The 17,046-nt window shown below is 27.0% G+C and overlaps 2 protein-coding genes across 4 annotated transcripts; both read left to right on the top strand.

Annotated features, from left to right (window-relative positions):
• The first annotated feature begins 2,477 nt into the window (after positions 1–2,477).
• On the top strand, positions 2,478–5,373 carry LOC113860881 (DET1- and DDB1-associated protein 1). 3 transcript variants are annotated; one of them, XM_027493427.1, is made up of 6 exons: positions 2,478–2,576; positions 2,958–3,092; positions 3,188–3,281; positions 4,596–4,656; positions 5,016–5,077; positions 5,195–5,373. In XM_027493427.1, exons 3-6 carry the CDS (start codon positions 3,198–3,200, stop codon positions 5,267–5,269), a joined length of 282 nt encoding a protein of 93 aa, XP_027349228.1. In that variant the 5' UTR covers positions 2,478–2,576; positions 2,958–3,092; positions 3,188–3,197; the 3' UTR covers positions 5,270–5,373. The 3 variants fall into 3 exon arrangements, with proteins under 3 accessions (XP_027349228.1, XP_027349227.1, XP_027349229.1); XM_027493426.1 differs by having other exon boundaries at positions 2,958–3,281; XM_027493428.1 differs by lacking the exon at positions 2,958–3,092 and having other exon boundaries at positions 2,511–2,576.
• An 8,792-nt stretch (positions 5,374–14,165) lies between these two features.
• LOC113862962 (beta-1,2-xylosyltransferase XYXT1-like) lies at positions 14,166–16,827 on the top strand. Its single transcript, XM_027496295.1, has 3 exons — positions 14,166–14,712; positions 14,804–14,881; positions 15,164–16,827. Exons 1-3 carry the CDS (start codon positions 14,493–14,495, stop codon positions 16,444–16,446), a joined length of 1,581 nt encoding a protein of 526 aa, XP_027352096.1. The 5' UTR covers positions 14,166–14,492; the 3' UTR covers positions 16,447–16,827.
• The last annotated feature ends 219 nt before the right edge of the window (positions 16,828–17,046 follow it).

Below are 17,046 nucleotides of genomic sequence, written 5' to 3'. Positions count from 1 at the left end.
ATCACTGTTAAATGTAAGCCTCAAGAGATAATTCTGATACAGTTCCACATTTGCTGGGAAACCAAATGGGACATAATGCGACCCAGTTCCATAGTTATGTTGCGATGCGAAAAATTAAAATAATAACATGACCAATAAGAAGAAGAGGTACAAAACACGAACAACGAATAGAAACATGAAATTACCAATATATCCTTTCATTAATCTAACTTGATTTAGTTCTTGGCAAGTCTTCTCATTTATTTATTTATGAGTATTCATTCTTTTGCTTTAACTTATTCTTTTGAGATTCTAAAAATATCCTTGTAACCTATTTATTTTTCCTTTTCACATAAATAACTTTGAGTGAATTTTTGAAGTTAGAGATAATATTACGAGGAAAAAGAGGTGTTACCAATTTAAGAAATTTTTTTAATTTAAATTTCTATTATATATCGAAAACTCAAATACATAAAAATATTGAATTTTAGTAAATTCTTATGCTTAGAGAAAATATATTTTTAGTTCTGAATATAGATTTAAAAATCTTATTATTGAAGTTAATTTTGAATTCTAATTTAATGTTATTATTATTCTAGACTGTAGACTTGCACTTTTCTCTCAATTTTAGAGTAGTCATATTAAGTAAGTTAATTAATCTTTATTGTTTATGAAGGATAATAATCATAATCACTTATTTTTAATTATTATTTTAAATATTTATTGTTATTATTATCATAAAATTATTAACTTGAAAAAAATAAGTCATAAATTTATTTATTGATCATGTGAAAGTTTATTAAAATGTATAATTTGTTTAATTGCATGAATTTATGTACAAAAGTGTAAAAAAAGTGATTGTTTTAATTTTATTTGATGATAATTAATCCTGAGACGTATACATTGAAATCTTTATTATTAAAAATAAATTTAATTTGTGTAAAAACAGATTTTTGTTATATAAATATTTTTTGGAGAAACTATGATAAAACTATATAACCGTTAGTGGAAACAACAACCTAGTACACTTAGTTATATTTGAGAAAAAAAAAACTACTTATAACTACAAAGAAAAAGTTATCAATAAAGTGAAACTACCTTAAACTTTAGTTTTTTATGAATGAATTTTATAGTATTTTACTTTATAAATGATTAGCAATGTTAAATTAGAAAACTTAAATTTAATATGTATATATAATAAAATATAATTAAGTTGTTTAAATATTTAAAAGTAATGATCTTTTATTAAAATTATTTTTATTTTAATAATATAAAAGAATAATAAATAATTTTGTTAACAAAAATTATTATTTTTAAACACTTCAGTTCCATCTGAAAAAGTAAAATTAACAAAAAACTTATATAAGTAAGCTTCAATTTAAAAAATGCAAATACGTGAAAAAGGATAAATTCTTTGGTAGTGGAAGAAATTATAAATGGCAGATGTCGATCGGCTGAGAGTTACGTTGATGAAACAGAGAAGTGCATTTGGAAGAGAAACTCGCACTTCTCGAGTAAGAAAAACTTGATACCCTATCATTTAACATTCATCTTGTTACTTAATTTATCTTCTATTTTTAAAAACAACTTCACTCTCAAGATGAAATATTGAGAATGATTGCACATTTTTTACCTCACATAATTTGCATATGAAATATATGGAAGATCAAATCAATCAAATTATCGATATAATACAGAGAAAGCAAGTTACACCAACTATAATAATCAAATTTGTAAAGATGTGATTTGACGAAAATAACATTTCTTGAACATAAAATTAGGATAATAAAAATAGTTTTCTGCTTTTGTGATAAAATTTTCTACATGTATATTAAAAAATATAAAACAATTATACAAAATATTACATATGATGTCATTTTTTTATATTTAAATAATAAAGTTGACTTGATAAATGTATAAATTCACACATCTTTGTTGAATTTGGGATTTTACTTTTAAATCTTATGAAGTCAAAGATAGTTTTTGTTTTCTTGTCAAGATGTGTGTTTTTCTTATATTATGTTATGCGTCATCAATTTTCACATTAAATTAAATTAATATTAATTTTTTTTATAATTTCATTAAGAAATAATTCAAATTTTTTAATCAATAATAGATATATATAATGAAATTTTTATAAATTATCATTAAAATGATTTTTATTAACTTTTTATAATTTTTATTGTTTTAAATATTTAAATTTTCACATTATCATCAATAAAATAAATATTTATAATTAAATTAATTGTATCTAATATTTTAATTTATATTATATTTTTACAAACATACTCGTACTTTGCAGGAAATATTTACTAATATTTATATTAATAAGTAGTATTATATTAATTTTTATACATTCCTTTTTATTAAAAAAAAAATCAGAGAGGAATTGTAGTGGTATATACTTTAGGACAATCTTGGCATTATCGGTGCTGCATTGGATATTTTAGTCCATAGGTGGCATGGTCAAGTCTTCGATTAGACTCAATGACAGTGATTAGTGATTTGGTAATGGCTGGCTGCTTTTTAGGTTCCACCCTTTAACTTGAGGACGTTCCTGAGAGATCTGAAATCTTCGATGCTGAGGATTTGACACGGTAATGTATACTGTTACCACTTTTTTCAAGTTTTGCACCAACTGTTGTACTTGTACTACATTTGTGTACTGTGTTTGGACTTCGATTATTTCTGAAGTTTTAACATGCTGTTCTACTAGTGTTTTCGAAACCACTCTACAAGGTTGTTCGGCCCAAACAATTTGATTTTTTATTTTACTTCATTCAACCAATAATGGGTTTTCAATTTTTATCTTTTTTTTTTTTTTCATTTTGATTATTTCGTGGTGCCATATTAGAACCAAATAATCTTTATTGATAATTTTATTGTTGAGAAATTTATGGCTTTTCATACATTGTTTATATAGGAAATTTTCTCCATTCTTTAAATGAAATTCACGTACCCTTTTTCATAAATTGCAGATCATTGTGCCAAAAATATAATCTTTCTGCAAGTGGGAATGGAGAATTGGGTTTGAAGTTTGTAGTTAGGGCAAGGAAAAGTGGTGTGGTGTCGAGTGTAATGAGTGCACACATGTGAAGTTGAGTCCACAACAGGTGTTTCGAGAGTGGGGTTTTGTGTGTTATCGCCTTGTTCGTCCTTTTCCTCTTTTCTTCACGCCTTAATTTGTCTCTGAAATTTGGAGCAATAGATAGCATTCTATGGAATCAGTACTTGGTAATTGGCCATCCTACGACCCTCACAACTTCAGTCAGCTCCGACCTTCGGATCCTTCTAGTTCTTCTGTAAGTTGTTTTTGTTTTTATTTTCTCCCCAAGTAAATGTAACTTTTGATGATTTGATAACTCATTTGAGCGTTTAGATTTATGCTTTTATGTTTTGTCAATTATTGAAAAATATGATTGTGTGTGATCCTGAGTTTTTGCTTCAGTACCATGTATTTACACTTATTCGATTGAATGTTTAGTGAAAAGAGAATTACCTTTTTTCCACAGCCCTCTTCTCCCTTTAGGACAAAATTTGGTTGTCAACCATCAAGATAAGACCTTATTCTTGTTCTACTTGAAAGCACTTGCGTATTGGAATCCCATTATACAAGTTTAAGAATATTTCTTAAATGTTTTTAAGTTGGTGTGGAGCAGTTGTGGATTAGAAAAACCTTATTTGCATTCATTTTATTTTAAGTTTGTTTCTTTTTATGACATGGTGGATTGTTTCGTGACATTTTGATTGTTATTTTAACTTGGATAATTGGAATTCGTGGTAGACTAACTGCCTGAGGTTGAAGTCTTAACCATCGATGTTATGTGCAGAGCATTGGTTGAGGGAACATATCCATTTAATCTCAATGACTGTTGGTCTTTTGCTTTCTCCTCTTTATATTTTTGCTATTCTGTCAAAGTAAAACCATAAGGGATTTGAAATTTGAAACTTTTCAAGCATGGGATGATTTCTTTTTCCTTTTGTTTCTTTTCATTCTTTACTCTAAAAATAATACCGTAAAACTTAGCTTTCTTGTTCAATATTGTAGTGATCATTAATTCTTCAGTTACAGAAGAGTTTTGCTTTTATATCTGATTAGTTGCAAAAAACTGGAGTTATGCATAGTATTTCCTTTATATTATAAATTATACGTTTCTAGCTTTCAGCCATATCAATTTCCATGATACCCTGACACAAATTTAGTTATTTTCACTTTTTCACTGTACCTTTTGATGAATAGTTCTTATCTTTTCTATAGACTATCTAATTGCTAAACCAGGAAATTACTAGCAAATACATAATTGCATTATAAGTATGCTTAAACGGTTCTACATAATTCTTGTATAATGTTATCAATGAGGAAGATGCTCCTCTAATCAAATTACATTAAATATGAGTATGACAGATGTGATCTGAAGATAAACATACTAAATGTTCCACTTTTATTCCTTACCTTTTTCGTGGCCAAGCCATGGGTAAACCAAGTATGTGGTCGAGCATTTTTAGGGCCAACTTTTTTTTTATGCAGTGCTACTCTTTTTGTTCTAAAGTGTATTATGGATCACCTGATGGTATATTTTCATTTGCTTTCTGAAGAGATTTCTATTTTCATGCAGAAAATGACACCAGCCACTTACCATCCTACTCATAGCAGGACCCTTCCACCACCTGATCAAGGTAGTCTGGACTCTGGAGAACTTTCTTCTACTTCTGTAGTAATACTTTGCAACATTTTTATTTGATCGATAATCTGTTTGAAAAAGTATCTTTGGATTATTTCCTTAATCATATTTTTGGAGGAGGGTCCAAACTGGATGCATTGAACATAGTACTTAAGATATTTATTTTGTTTGTGACAAAAATTGAGGAAACATGAAACATTTATTGCAGTTACTTTCTTATTCTTGTTTTTGTTACATAGATGTACATCATTTGTTGTCAGGCTCACTCTTGTGTTCTTTTATTAGGGACTTAGGGTAGACTCACTGGTGTTTTGTAATGATGGTTTGCTAACCAGTGGAAAATTGTTCTCACAGTGATAAGCACTGAAGCCAAAAATATCCTCCTGAGACATATTTATCAGCATGCTGAGGAGAAGGTTAGTGACTCTTGAAAGATTGAAACTCCTATGTTTTGGTACAGTTAGGTCTGCACATGCTTGTGCACAATTACCACACAGGGATCTAATAGCTGCACATGTCCATTTTCATTGCAGTTGAAACCAAAAAGAGCTGCATCTGATAACCTTTTACCAGAGCACGGATGCAAGCAACCTAGGATTTCCACCTGACACTTATCAGTGACCCACTTTTGCATGTGATTGTGAGCTACTTTTTCATAGATATACTCTTATTTTTCAGAGTTTAGTGCTTGTTTGGGATTGTGAACTATTTTGCCTGCTACAGACTTGAGTATGTAAATATAAATCTGTTAATGTCATCAAAATTCACAGTGAATGAAATGGTGATGCATTTTTATTTTTGAGCTATGCTTCTTGTGCTACACAGCTAACAACTGCTTGTCCACATAAGTTAGAAAGAGATATATGGTTTAGTTGAGGATTTTCTAAACGCATTTTTGTCTTTTGGACTCTGGAATATGTTGTGTGTTTCCTTGATAACTTTATAGATGCAAAAGTAATTATTTGTATGGCCACTTTTATTCACATTCCTAACCTTCAAAGGTTGATCGCATGTCAATTCATCGTTGATAAAAATGAATTTCTTCTCTATTATACCAATAAACTGTTATAAATAAAGTTTGATGATTTTGCTGATATAAAGAACATACATTATATGCCAATTATCCTTTAAAATACAGGTTGTAGGATGGCTAATCAGCCGTTGTAAATACAATTTTGGTCTTCTTAAAAATTCACGATTCTATTATTTGATTCCTCATTTTTTTTTTAATTTTTTCCTAATTAGCCTTCCAAAAATTATTACTATTTTTCCTACGATCTTTCTCTTAATAATTTTATTTTTTCAGTCAACATTTTACTTTACTTATATAATATAACTTAAAATTAATGTAGATGGTAACATGATATTTACACTTTGTTTTTCTTCATATTTTTAAATCATAATTTTATAATTTTAAATATCATTTGAAAATATGAAAGATGTGACATAAATGACAATCATATTCATATTAAGTTTTAGTCAAATAATATGAGATAATTCAAGCATTATGTAAAAAAATAAGTAAACAAGTTGACAAATTATTTAGAAGAATTAAATAAAAAATAAAAATAATGTTTGAGAGATTAAATTTAAAGAAATTAAAAGAGACTAAATAGAAAATTTGTGAATTTTTAGAAAGTTCAAATCTTTTTTAAGCCTATAATTTGTTTTTTTTAACATTGAAGCAATAGGTGAGTTGTCAAATTACTCAACTTCTAAGTAAAGGAAGGCTTATCGTCTTCTAATGAAAAGGGGATATGGTTGATAGGTTCTTAGTTGTAATTAGGATATATTTTAAGTATAGTTGTTTTAGGTGATTTTTAATGGTATTATTTAATCAGTATTAAAGTTTTATTTTGATAATAATTAATAACCTTAATTGTTAACTTTTATTGTGTCAACTGTTGACATAAAGATTTAATTTTAATTAAGGAATAACACTAAAAAGAGAGAGAGAGTTCTAACTCAATGAAGGAAGGGAGTTGTGGACCATTTTTTTTTTTTTGGGTCAAAGCGGTTGCGGACTTTTGCTTTGGTACATGGATCAATATTAAATACATACTAAATAAATACAGTCCTCGGCATGATTTAAAATACTAAATAAATATCTCAATATATGTTTTATAAGGAAGATATAATAATTTATGGTAAAATAAAGTAAAATAAAAACAAAGCAATTATTTAGTAATATTACAAATATATTTTAAAAAGTTAATAATATAAAAATAAAGCATTAGATTTTTATAAACTCGTACGATTACGAAAATAATTTCTATAAGGGATTTATAAACTATCTCTTTAGAATTAAACTTTTTAGAATGTATTCAAATTTGTTAGAATTTAATGTTTAAAATAAAAAAATAAAATGCCTAAGGGAACGTAAATAGAAAAAAATAAGGGGCGTGAAAAGAAAATTTCCATAATGGAGAATAAACAAGATAAATGTGTATTGGATCAAAAGGCCATTATAGTGGTTTAATTAAAGAGTTAAAATACAAGAAATGGAGAAAGATATGTCTTTGCCTCTCTGCGAATACTTAAATCCATTTCATTATAAATGAATGAATTGGAAATATTATAAGATATTTGCTTTCTTTTCATCGTAATTTTAAGTGTCATTGAGAACTAATTTTAGATACTTCAATATTTATTTTAAGATTTTAGAAAATGAAATAAAGTTTTAAACACCTTCATTGTTAGCTCCAGAATTTTGCTAAATCTTTTTTTTTTTTATAAATTTTTTTACTACCTTTATTTTTATATTATTTATCTTTTAAGGTAATGTATGTTTTGAAAAAAAAAATACTAATTATACAAATTACTACGATAAAATGAATTTTTTTTACAAGAATACACTTATTAAAAGAGTTAAAATTTACAGTTAAATGCATTTAAGAGTATTTAGGTGAAATACCAATAACGAGGGTATTATAAAAAAAAATTGCTATGTCTAAATGGACAAATATTTTGAGACAAACTCAAAAGGATATATAATTATTGAAGTTTTTATACATAAAAGTTTTTATAAATATACACAAAATATATATTGAAGATACATATGTTATTTATTATATTGAATGATTGAGTATTTTCACTTATATGAATAATAAGTAAACTATCTGGTTCATACATCGCTTACATTAAATGAAAATTTTAAAAATTAATTATAAATATATTTAAAATAAGCTTATTTTTTATAATTAAAATATTAAAAATTATTTTTTATTTAAATAAGATAGGCGTACTACTTTAGAGGCTGTCAAAGTCTTTTTATGCACGCTTTTTTTAAATTTCATTGGAAACTTTTATTCTCCTTTTTGTTTAATTTTATGAAAATATTTAATTATTATTAAAGAAGTATCATAGGTAATGAAATAGGAATTATTCTTATTTTTAAATTAGAAAATTCTAAAACTGTTAATAATTTCACTTATTGTTTGTATAATGTTAGTTATAAAGTGGTTACAAAAATTTTGACTGATAAAAATAAAAACTAATTATTTTTTATTTAAAAAAACTAATGTAGTTTTATCTATAGCAAGTTTCATTAGTACTATTATTTTTTAAGAATTAGTTAATTCGTTTAATAAAAAAATATTGTTATACAAAAATGAAACTAAATTTTAATAAACTTACGATAATTTAAGATAAAATTTATTATTGATACTCTTTAAAAATAGTCTCAAATATGATTTTGTTAATATTATTTATAAATGTATTTTTTTTTTCATTTACTCAGAACAAGTTCACTAAACCTTTTAGGCCTTCTTTTTATCATGTGTATAGAAAGGTTAACCCACTTATAGAGACCGGGTTTCGATTAGTAACTGAATACTTTTTTTTTTGTTCCCTTGGACCTAAAATTTCCATTTATTCTTAGTTGATAACATTATTTTAGTGACCCAAGCTAGTTTATACAAAGTTGATGTTGTTAAAAAAGTATTCCATTAACTTTGTGTTGCTTTGGGACAAATACAAAGACAAGTCTTCTTTATTGTTTTTTTCTAGGAATACTAATAATGCTTTCAAGAGTTTTGGTAATGAGTCATTGGGGATTAAGCTTGTCTAATCTTTTGGTATGATATTTTTATTCAGCATCTGAATTTTTCTAGGAAATTTTTCCTTCATTATTGGTAAGATTAGAAAAGAAAGTTGTTTTTTTGAAAAATGAATTCTCTTTCTTTAGTTGATAGAGTTACCTTTAGTCTTATTTTATAAGTATTCTTAATTATATAATGCAAACTCAGTTAATTAATATTAATGTTCACAATGAAATAAATATTATATGTTAGCACTTTATTTGGAAGTCTCTTGAAACTAAAAAACATATGATTAGAAGGTAGATAATTTGTAGACTTAAGTCAGAAACGAAGATTAAGTTTTAGATACCTTTGTAAGTTAAACTTGATATTTATGTTAAAGTTTGATTAGAGCTTATTAATTCTCCTAATAATATATAGGCTTAAGTTCTCATATTTAAGTATAAATTTAGAGTGAGTTAAAACTCTATTACTAGAAATTTCCTACACATTTCTCTTATTTGGAGAGGTCTTGTTTCAGTTTGACCATTTTAACTCAAGAGCTGGACTAATCTATTGGAGATAGTCTATTTATGAGGTTTCGGGTTTATAATTGAGTTTCAAAGGTTATTTTTCTTTGTAATTATTCTCTCTAACCTATCCTTGATATTGACAAATATATGTTTGTGGCTGTGTTTGTTTCTTATGATTGCTTGAACTTGAAAAAGATATGTAATTTGATTGCTAGCATGAAGCCCTCATATACTTCACATGTCCAAGATGTTGCATTCTAGAATCTATCAAACAATGCTGTTTTTTTCTATTAAACTTATGTATGATTTAATTGATAATTTTTTTAAATTCTCTCTTAATACAACTATTTTCAACCTGTTTTAGAAATAGAAAGTGCAATTTAAAATCAAACTCTCTCTTAAAAGTAGCTTATGGTGAATCATTTACAAATGATAAGAGGTTTAAAAGAAATATGTCTAATGCTAACCTTTACTCCAAATACAATGAAATTCTCCTAAAATTATTTTGCATGTTCTTTGAAACTGTTTTTATATAAATCGTGTGTGGAATTATTTTATTTTACTCCATGGTCTTATTTTTTTAGTTCATGTCTTTTAGATTGATTGACCTATAACTTATTTGATCAAAATAGACATATTTCAAATAAAATATTTGTTTAGTTTCTTTAAAAAAACTAGTAATTCATTTGTTTTTCATTAAGTTTTAAATATGGCACAAGATTTATATCATAAAATTATAGTTTATACTTGTTTATTTTTTTGGTTTGAGAGGCTATACCAACATTTTGGCTAGCCTTGCTAAGGATCAACAATTGATTGAGTGATCACAAATTAGTTTTAAATGTTTAGGATAGTGGGGACATCTTGCACATATTTGTAAAGAGTTCAATTAATATAATGATAAACTTTGAAGAATAGATCTTGATATCTTATATTTTTTGGATTAATTTATTGAAACATGAGCATATGGGGTCAAAAGAAATGTGGCATTAGTATATCAACTTTCAAAAATGGTCAAAAAGACAAAACAATGGAAGAAAGAGAAGCAGGCCAACGCTCGCCGCCATCATCGCCTGATCTTGCCTCTGTGAGCGGTGGCGAATAATCGGTCAAACTATTCTCAGCTTAAGAAAGTAAAATATTTAGCTATTGATCATCTAACTAATACTTTAAAAAATTGTTTTACAGAAAATTTATTGTAACATTTTTTATATTTTATCTTTCATTTTTATCTCTATTTTAAAATTATTAGGACTTATAGTTTATTATTTAAATTAAGTTATGAATTATTATGAAATCCTATACTTTTAATTGATTTTTTTAAAATTACTATGCATCTATTTTTAATTTAATAAGTGTTTTTTCAAATAAAAAATTAATTCCTTAAATAATTTATCCAATTAAAACTATATTTATATTCTAATTAGTAACATTTTATTTATTTTTAACTGAAAATAAATCTATGTTTTTAAAAATAAAAAATTAATAAAAAAAAAAAAAAACCAATTTAAACTGCAAAATATCAATTTGAATTTATTCGATCTTGATATTTTTTTAATCTAATGTTGAATTTTAAATTTTAAATTCGAAGAATATAGCAATTAAATAATTTAATATTATCTTAGTAATTATGTATGTTCAATTTAAATAATTTAAACTTAATAATAATTATATATTTTGAATAATATATTACATGTTAAAAAAATTATTAGTAAAATATTAAATAATGTCTATATTGAATAAAATTTACAAATTTTATTTTCATGTATTTAATATGAAGTTTTAGTTTAATGATTAAATTAATAAAATTCAACATTTATAAAAATTTATTAAATAAAACAATTTTTACAAATTATTTTCAAAATAAATATATTTCTTCCATATATATATTTTTTCAGAATTTTACTTTTAAACATAACATTGATATGGGCCAATAATATTTCTTAAGTAATTAAAAAACGAATAATTCTTTTTAAAAGCGTAGTAATTGTCAAAATAAAGTTTATCCGCTCTAATAAAATATCGTTCCCATCAGACACAATTTGTTTTCCATTTTTCTTTTATAATAACAGGAAATTATCTATGAATGGAAGTTTATTCATTTACTTAATTACTTAACTTCACCGTTTATTCTATAAATTAAAATAAAATACATATTAAAAAAATAGATACAGTTAATAAAAAAGATTAAAATTTATTAATTAATATTAATTTTCATTTATTAGTTAATTAATTAGAAGATAAAGTTTGCAAGAAAAGGATGATACAATTGTCTCGTAGTCACCGCATTTCAACGCTAAATGCTAATGCAGTCCTCCATACCTCAATTTGCGCGTCATTTACATCACTTTCCAAGTTTCTCGCCAACTATTTATGAGCCCACAAAGCACGTGATCTTCTTATAAAAAATATATTTCTTTAATACTTATTATTACTTTTAATTAAATTAATTTTTAATAAATATCAAATATAAAAATTAATATTAATCCTAAAAATACACGTATTGAAGTGAATCTGTAATGAATTGTTTAGACCAAAATGAGTGTTATCCTTCAAAGATGGTGGCTTTGGAAACAATCCCTCAGTTGCTATCAGCCTAACGTTGTTCTTTCTGGTGCCGCCCCTAACTTTCTTATTGCCATTATTTTATCGTCTTTCTTACTCTTTTTATTCTTAGCACAATTTAATGCTTCTTTCAATTTCATTGTTAGCTGTTTACGTGTGCGTGTTATTTTCGTTATACCAAATATATTTATCTTTTTTATTGTATTTTTAATGGATATTCAATGCAATTCTTTAATATGTAAACCTTTGAATATGGTTGAATTTGCTATGCAAGCAAAGCAATCGATAATAATGATTGGATTGACGATAAATAATTAAGATAGAAAAGAAAATATTGATTATAAATTTCACCTATCTTAAATTTGAAAAAACAAATGAAAAATCACGCGGATATTGATTTGCTTCTCACGCCCCGAAGGCGCGTGAGTCTATTTTGGTTCTACACATCTATGCGACGCGCACGCAGAGAAATCATTTTCAAGAAGAAAGGAATTTGGGGATCCCATTATGGAAAGTTCGAAATGTTCTCCCACAGAAATTTACCATAATTATGCACTTTCTATTTTATATTAAGTATCATTTAAATATTTTTTATGGAAATCTTGTTAACAAGTAGCTTGATTAAAGAGTGAAAAAAATAAAAATTTCTATTAACAACTAAAGTAAAAATATATTAAAATTACGATGAGTTTAATAGTATTTTTTAAAAAAATTTAATTCCTTAATCTTAAATTATTTTTGACTTTAAAAATAAAAATATTAATCATATTTTAATAATACTCTTATTTATTAGAGATAGTTTTGACTAACTAACCATTATAATAATGTTAATACTTTTTCCACCTCGTATTATATGTTACTTGTATATTTTTTTATTTATTTTAAAGTGTTTGTCACTTTAAAATATTAAGAAAGATTTAATTATTTCTTATTAATATATTTTTTTATTAGAAATGATTTTTTTCCAATTAACTACTATCAAATTCTAAGTGTTACTTGTAAATTTTTTTATATATCTCGAATATTTGCCACTTTAAAATATTAAAAAATTTACTATTTTTTATTAATATATTTATTTATTAGAGATAAATTTTTTCCAATTAACTAATATAAAATTCTAATACTACTTTAATTTTATTTTAAACAATCATTTGAATAGATACATAGAAATACATTTTTTCTTTGATAATCTTTTAAAGTATTTATAGTAAAATTGTATTCATTAGAAATCGAAATCATCCAATGTTCAGCAGTATTTAATTAATGCAATTAGTAAAATTAATTATTATTTAAAATATGTATTAATACTATGCGGCATTAAAAATGAAATGGAGGAGGGAGTATTACTTTAGTAATAAATCTTATCAACTGCTCCAATAGTTTCACCACTTTTAAAATGGACATTTTAGTAAAATAATTTTATTTTATTATAATAATTAGTAAAAGTTACATTTTTTTAAAGATGAATATATTAGTATAAGTATTACATAAAATGAGATGGAAGATGTTGATGTAGTTTGGGTCTAAACTTGTATGAATGAATATAATATAGTTTTTTATTTTTATTATTTATAGTTTTATATATCTTGTCTTTATGTTTTTTTGAATCGGTCACATTTTGATTGAATTTGTGGTTCGTATATTGCTTAAAAAAATTGATGTATGAATTTGATCTAAACATAGATTCGTTGATTCTATTGCCTTAAGAATAGTGCGATAGGTTTTGTGGATTTATTTGAGTTAGTGGATTTCGCATCATTTCATCAAGAAATTGACATTTTGTTAAGATTTCAAGTAGACTAGCAAACTAAGTAATTAATCACTCGTTGATTAAGAAACTCAACCATAAATATCATGACAGTGAACTAACACTATGTTACAAAGAAAGTCTTATGTGAACTTATATTCCATTTCTCTCATCCATCATTACAGCTCAAGGTGCTTGTGATTGTTAAATATTTATTATTTTTTTAATATTTTAGTAGATTTTTTTTAATTCTATATTTTACAATCATTCAAATAAAAGTAAAATAATGAAATAATACTTAAGACTTTAAATTCTCATGAAATAATGCTCTTTTTACCTTTTATTACTTGTTCAACAATATATGCTTGTATCACATATTTTTATATACATATATATACCAAATTCATACATATTTATTGGATGTGAAAATATAAGATTCCTAAAATAAAAGAAGATATATTAATTTTTACTCAGTGCGCGTAAGAGCTTATAGCCAACCAGAATCCAGAATGTAACATTCTCTGTCAAATTTGATTCACACGCGGCTGGTGTTGTTGACTGTGGCAGATGGCACACATCAAAACAGAGAAAACAAATCAAAGTTTCCCAACAAAATCAAATACCTCGCCACCTTAACTTCAATACAATCAAATGAAAGCCTCCTTTTGACGCCTTCTTTTGTTCCCTCCCTTCTCTTCCTTTATTCCTTCCTTTAGTTCTCTCTCTCTCTCCCTCCATCAAATAAACCAATTAAAACCATCACATTTTTCTACCTCCTTTTCATGCTTCTCTCTCAACCCAACAAGCAAAGAAAAACCCTTTATCTCTTGAGCCACTAAACAGAGTTTTGCTTTCACAAACAACATCTTAACACACCCCCATTTGCACTTTTTTCATTTTCTTCTTCCTCTCTCTTTGAACCTGACATCGTGAAACGTGACAAATATTGTTACTTTTGGACGAGAAAATGGTCCACTATCACCGCTCCCATCAACCCAGAAAAGCTGCAACAGAGTCCACCAAAGATGAAGAGTCACAAAACCTTGTCTTGGATTGCTCAAGCTCTAGTTACTACAAGAGAACTAGACCCAAGTTGTTGTCTTTTCTCTTCCTCATCACCTTCCTCTCTTGTTGCTATGTTTTCGCACCCTTTTTCTTTCCCCCTTCTTTCACTTTATCTCTATTATGTAAGCATCTAACGACTAAAGTCCTTGTTTTTCTTACCCTTCTATTTTTCTATATTCCACTTTGTGTTGATGTTCATTTCTATCATTTCAGACTCTCCCGGAACTGAAAATGATGGGAACCAAGATGGGGTTGATGCAAATGCTTCTACATGCTCTTCAGTTTCTACTGGTAACTAATATTTATATTCCTATTCCTTTTTTTACCTTCTAGCTAGTTGTTCTTGTCTTTGGTCTGCATGTGTGGTGTTATTTTACATGATTAATCAACATAATGATTCAAAAGGGGTAGATTCAATGGATTTTCACTGCTTCAGTTTATAGCTAACAAAAAATTATCTTTTACCAAAATAATTCTCGTGTGTTGATTTTTTTTTTTTTTCAGAAATTAAGTTTTTTTTTTTTGGTTCCTTATTTTCTCCAAATAATCTTTTTTGCTTTGTTGGTAATGCAGGAACTATATGTTGTGATAGAAGTGGTTACCGTTCTGATGTTTGTGTGATGAAAGGTGATATAAGAACTCATTCAGCTTCCTCTTCAGTCTTTCTTTACAATTCAGGGAGCATTAATAATGTTTCCAAACATGAAAAGATCAAACCTTATACTCGAAAATGGGAGACAAGTGTTATGGACACTATTGATGAATTAAATCTCATCTCAAAGAAAGTGAATTTGGGTGATGTTGGTGGTTGTGATGTCCAACATGATGTTCCTGCAGTGTTCTTCTCTAATGGGGGCTACACTGGGAATGTTTATCATGAATTCAATGATGGAATCATACCCTTATACATCACTTCCCAGCATTTCAACAAGAGGGTTGTATTTGTAATTCTTGAATATCATAAGTGGTGGATGATGAAGTATGCAGACATCCTCTCTCATCTATCAGATTTTCCAGCAATTGATTTTAAAGAAGACAACAGAACACATTGCTTCCCAGAAGCCATTGTTGGTCTTAGAATCCATGATGAACTCACTGTGGATTCTTCATTGATGAAGGGTAACAAGGGTATTGTTGATTTTAGAAACCTCTTGGATCAAGCTTATAGGCCTAGGATTAAGGGTCTGATTCAAGATGAGGAAAGGAAAGCACAAGAGAAACTGAGAGAACAAGCCTCTTCATCTCCATCATCAGAAACCTCACAAGAAGGTTATATTATTAAGCAACATGTGCAAGAGAATCCATGGAAGAAACCAATGTTGGTTATTCTCTCTAGAAGTGGGTCAAGAGCTATTACTAATGAGAATTTGCTGGTGAAGATGGCAAAAGACATTGGGTTTTTGGTGCAAGTGTTAAAACCTGACAGAACCACAGAATTGGCAAAAATTTACAAGGCACTTAATGCAAGTGATGTCATGATAGGGGTTCATGGAGCAGCTATGACACATTTTCTTTTCTTGAGACCTGGTTCTGTGTTTATTCAAGTGGTTCCTCTCGGTACTACATGGGCAGCACAAACTTATTATGGAGAACCTGCGAGGAAGCTTGGCTTGAAGTACATTGGCTATGACATTCATCCTAGAGAGAGCACTTTATATGGGAAATATGATAAAAATGATCCTATTCTAAGAGACCCTGCAAGCATTAACAAGAAAGGGTGGGAATACACAAAGAAGATCTATCTTGACAGCCAAAATGTCAATCTAGACCTTAGAAGATTCAGAAAAAGGTTGCATCGAGCTTATGAGTACACAGTCTCCAAATCAAAGCTGAATCTTCAACACCAACCAATGTGAATTTCAATGGTTTCATTCTTTATTGTGAATAAAGTATATTTCAAGTCTTAATCATACTTATGCATATATCAAGATAATGTGGAAAGTTCTTAGTGCGATATGTTGTGTACAGCAAACATTTAGAAATATATACTAGGATGTGTAAGTAAAAGCAGCAACTTGTAATTTACTTATTCCCTCATTTTTGTTGTGAAAAACAGTTTGTGTTACATTGTTCACTTTTGATTCAATCCTCCAATGTTGGCGGTTTCGAAAATTTTGAGAGGTTAAAGTTGAAGTTTGCTAAACTACTAGTGTGGTGTTGATTGAAAAGAGCAAATCTTTCCTTTTCGTTTTGAATTCAATCAATTAATGTGAGCTATATCTACTTAACAATGTTTTTGAACAAAGTCAAGGTACTTATTTAAAATTTATTCTTGGAGGTGTATTTGGGTAAGCCTATGCATGTTCCTTTTGGACTTAAATATGCTATTAACGCCGTGACCAGCAAGTTTCTTTCAGATTCAGATATGCTACTAGGCTCTGGCCAAATAATGTTGAAGATTTAGAGTGATTTATATATGCATATTAAGTTATTTCCATTTTCTAAATTAAAATAAA

This window comes from Abrus precatorius, unplaced genomic scaffold (genome assembly GCF_003935025.1).
Source record: "Abrus precatorius isolate BTA unplaced genomic scaffold, Abrus_2018 Scaffold3, whole genome shotgun sequence".
Lineage (NCBI taxonomy): Eukaryota > Viridiplantae > Streptophyta > Magnoliopsida > Fabales > Fabaceae > Abrus > Abrus precatorius.
This window is presented reverse-complemented; position numbering and strand designations above follow the sequence as displayed.

Excerpts from the sequence above, each read along its gene's own strand:
- LOC113862962 (XM_027496295.1), top strand. The coding sequence starts at position 14,493 with ATGGTCCACTATCACCGCTCCCATCAACCCAGAAAAGCTGCAACAGAG. Across the intron at positions 14,713-14,803 it reads TTTCACTTTATCTCTATTAT|ACTCTCCCGGAACTGAAAAT; the intron begins GTAAGCATCTAA and ends CTATCATTTCAG. Across the intron at positions 14,882-15,163 it reads ATGCTCTTCAGTTTCTACTG|GAACTATATGTTGTGATAGA; the intron begins GTAACTAATATT and ends TTGGTAATGCAG.
- LOC113860881 (XM_027493427.1), top strand. The coding sequence starts at position 3,198 with ATGGAATCAGTACTTGGTAATTGGCCATCCTACGACCCTCACAACTTC. Across the intron at positions 4,657-5,015 it reads CCTTCCACCACCTGATCAAG|TGATAAGCACTGAAGCCAAA; the intron begins GTAGTCTGGACT and ends TTGTTCTCACAG. Across the intron at positions 5,078-5,194 it reads ATCAGCATGCTGAGGAGAAG|TTGAAACCAAAAAGAGCTGC; the intron begins GTTAGTGACTCT and ends TTTTCATTGCAG.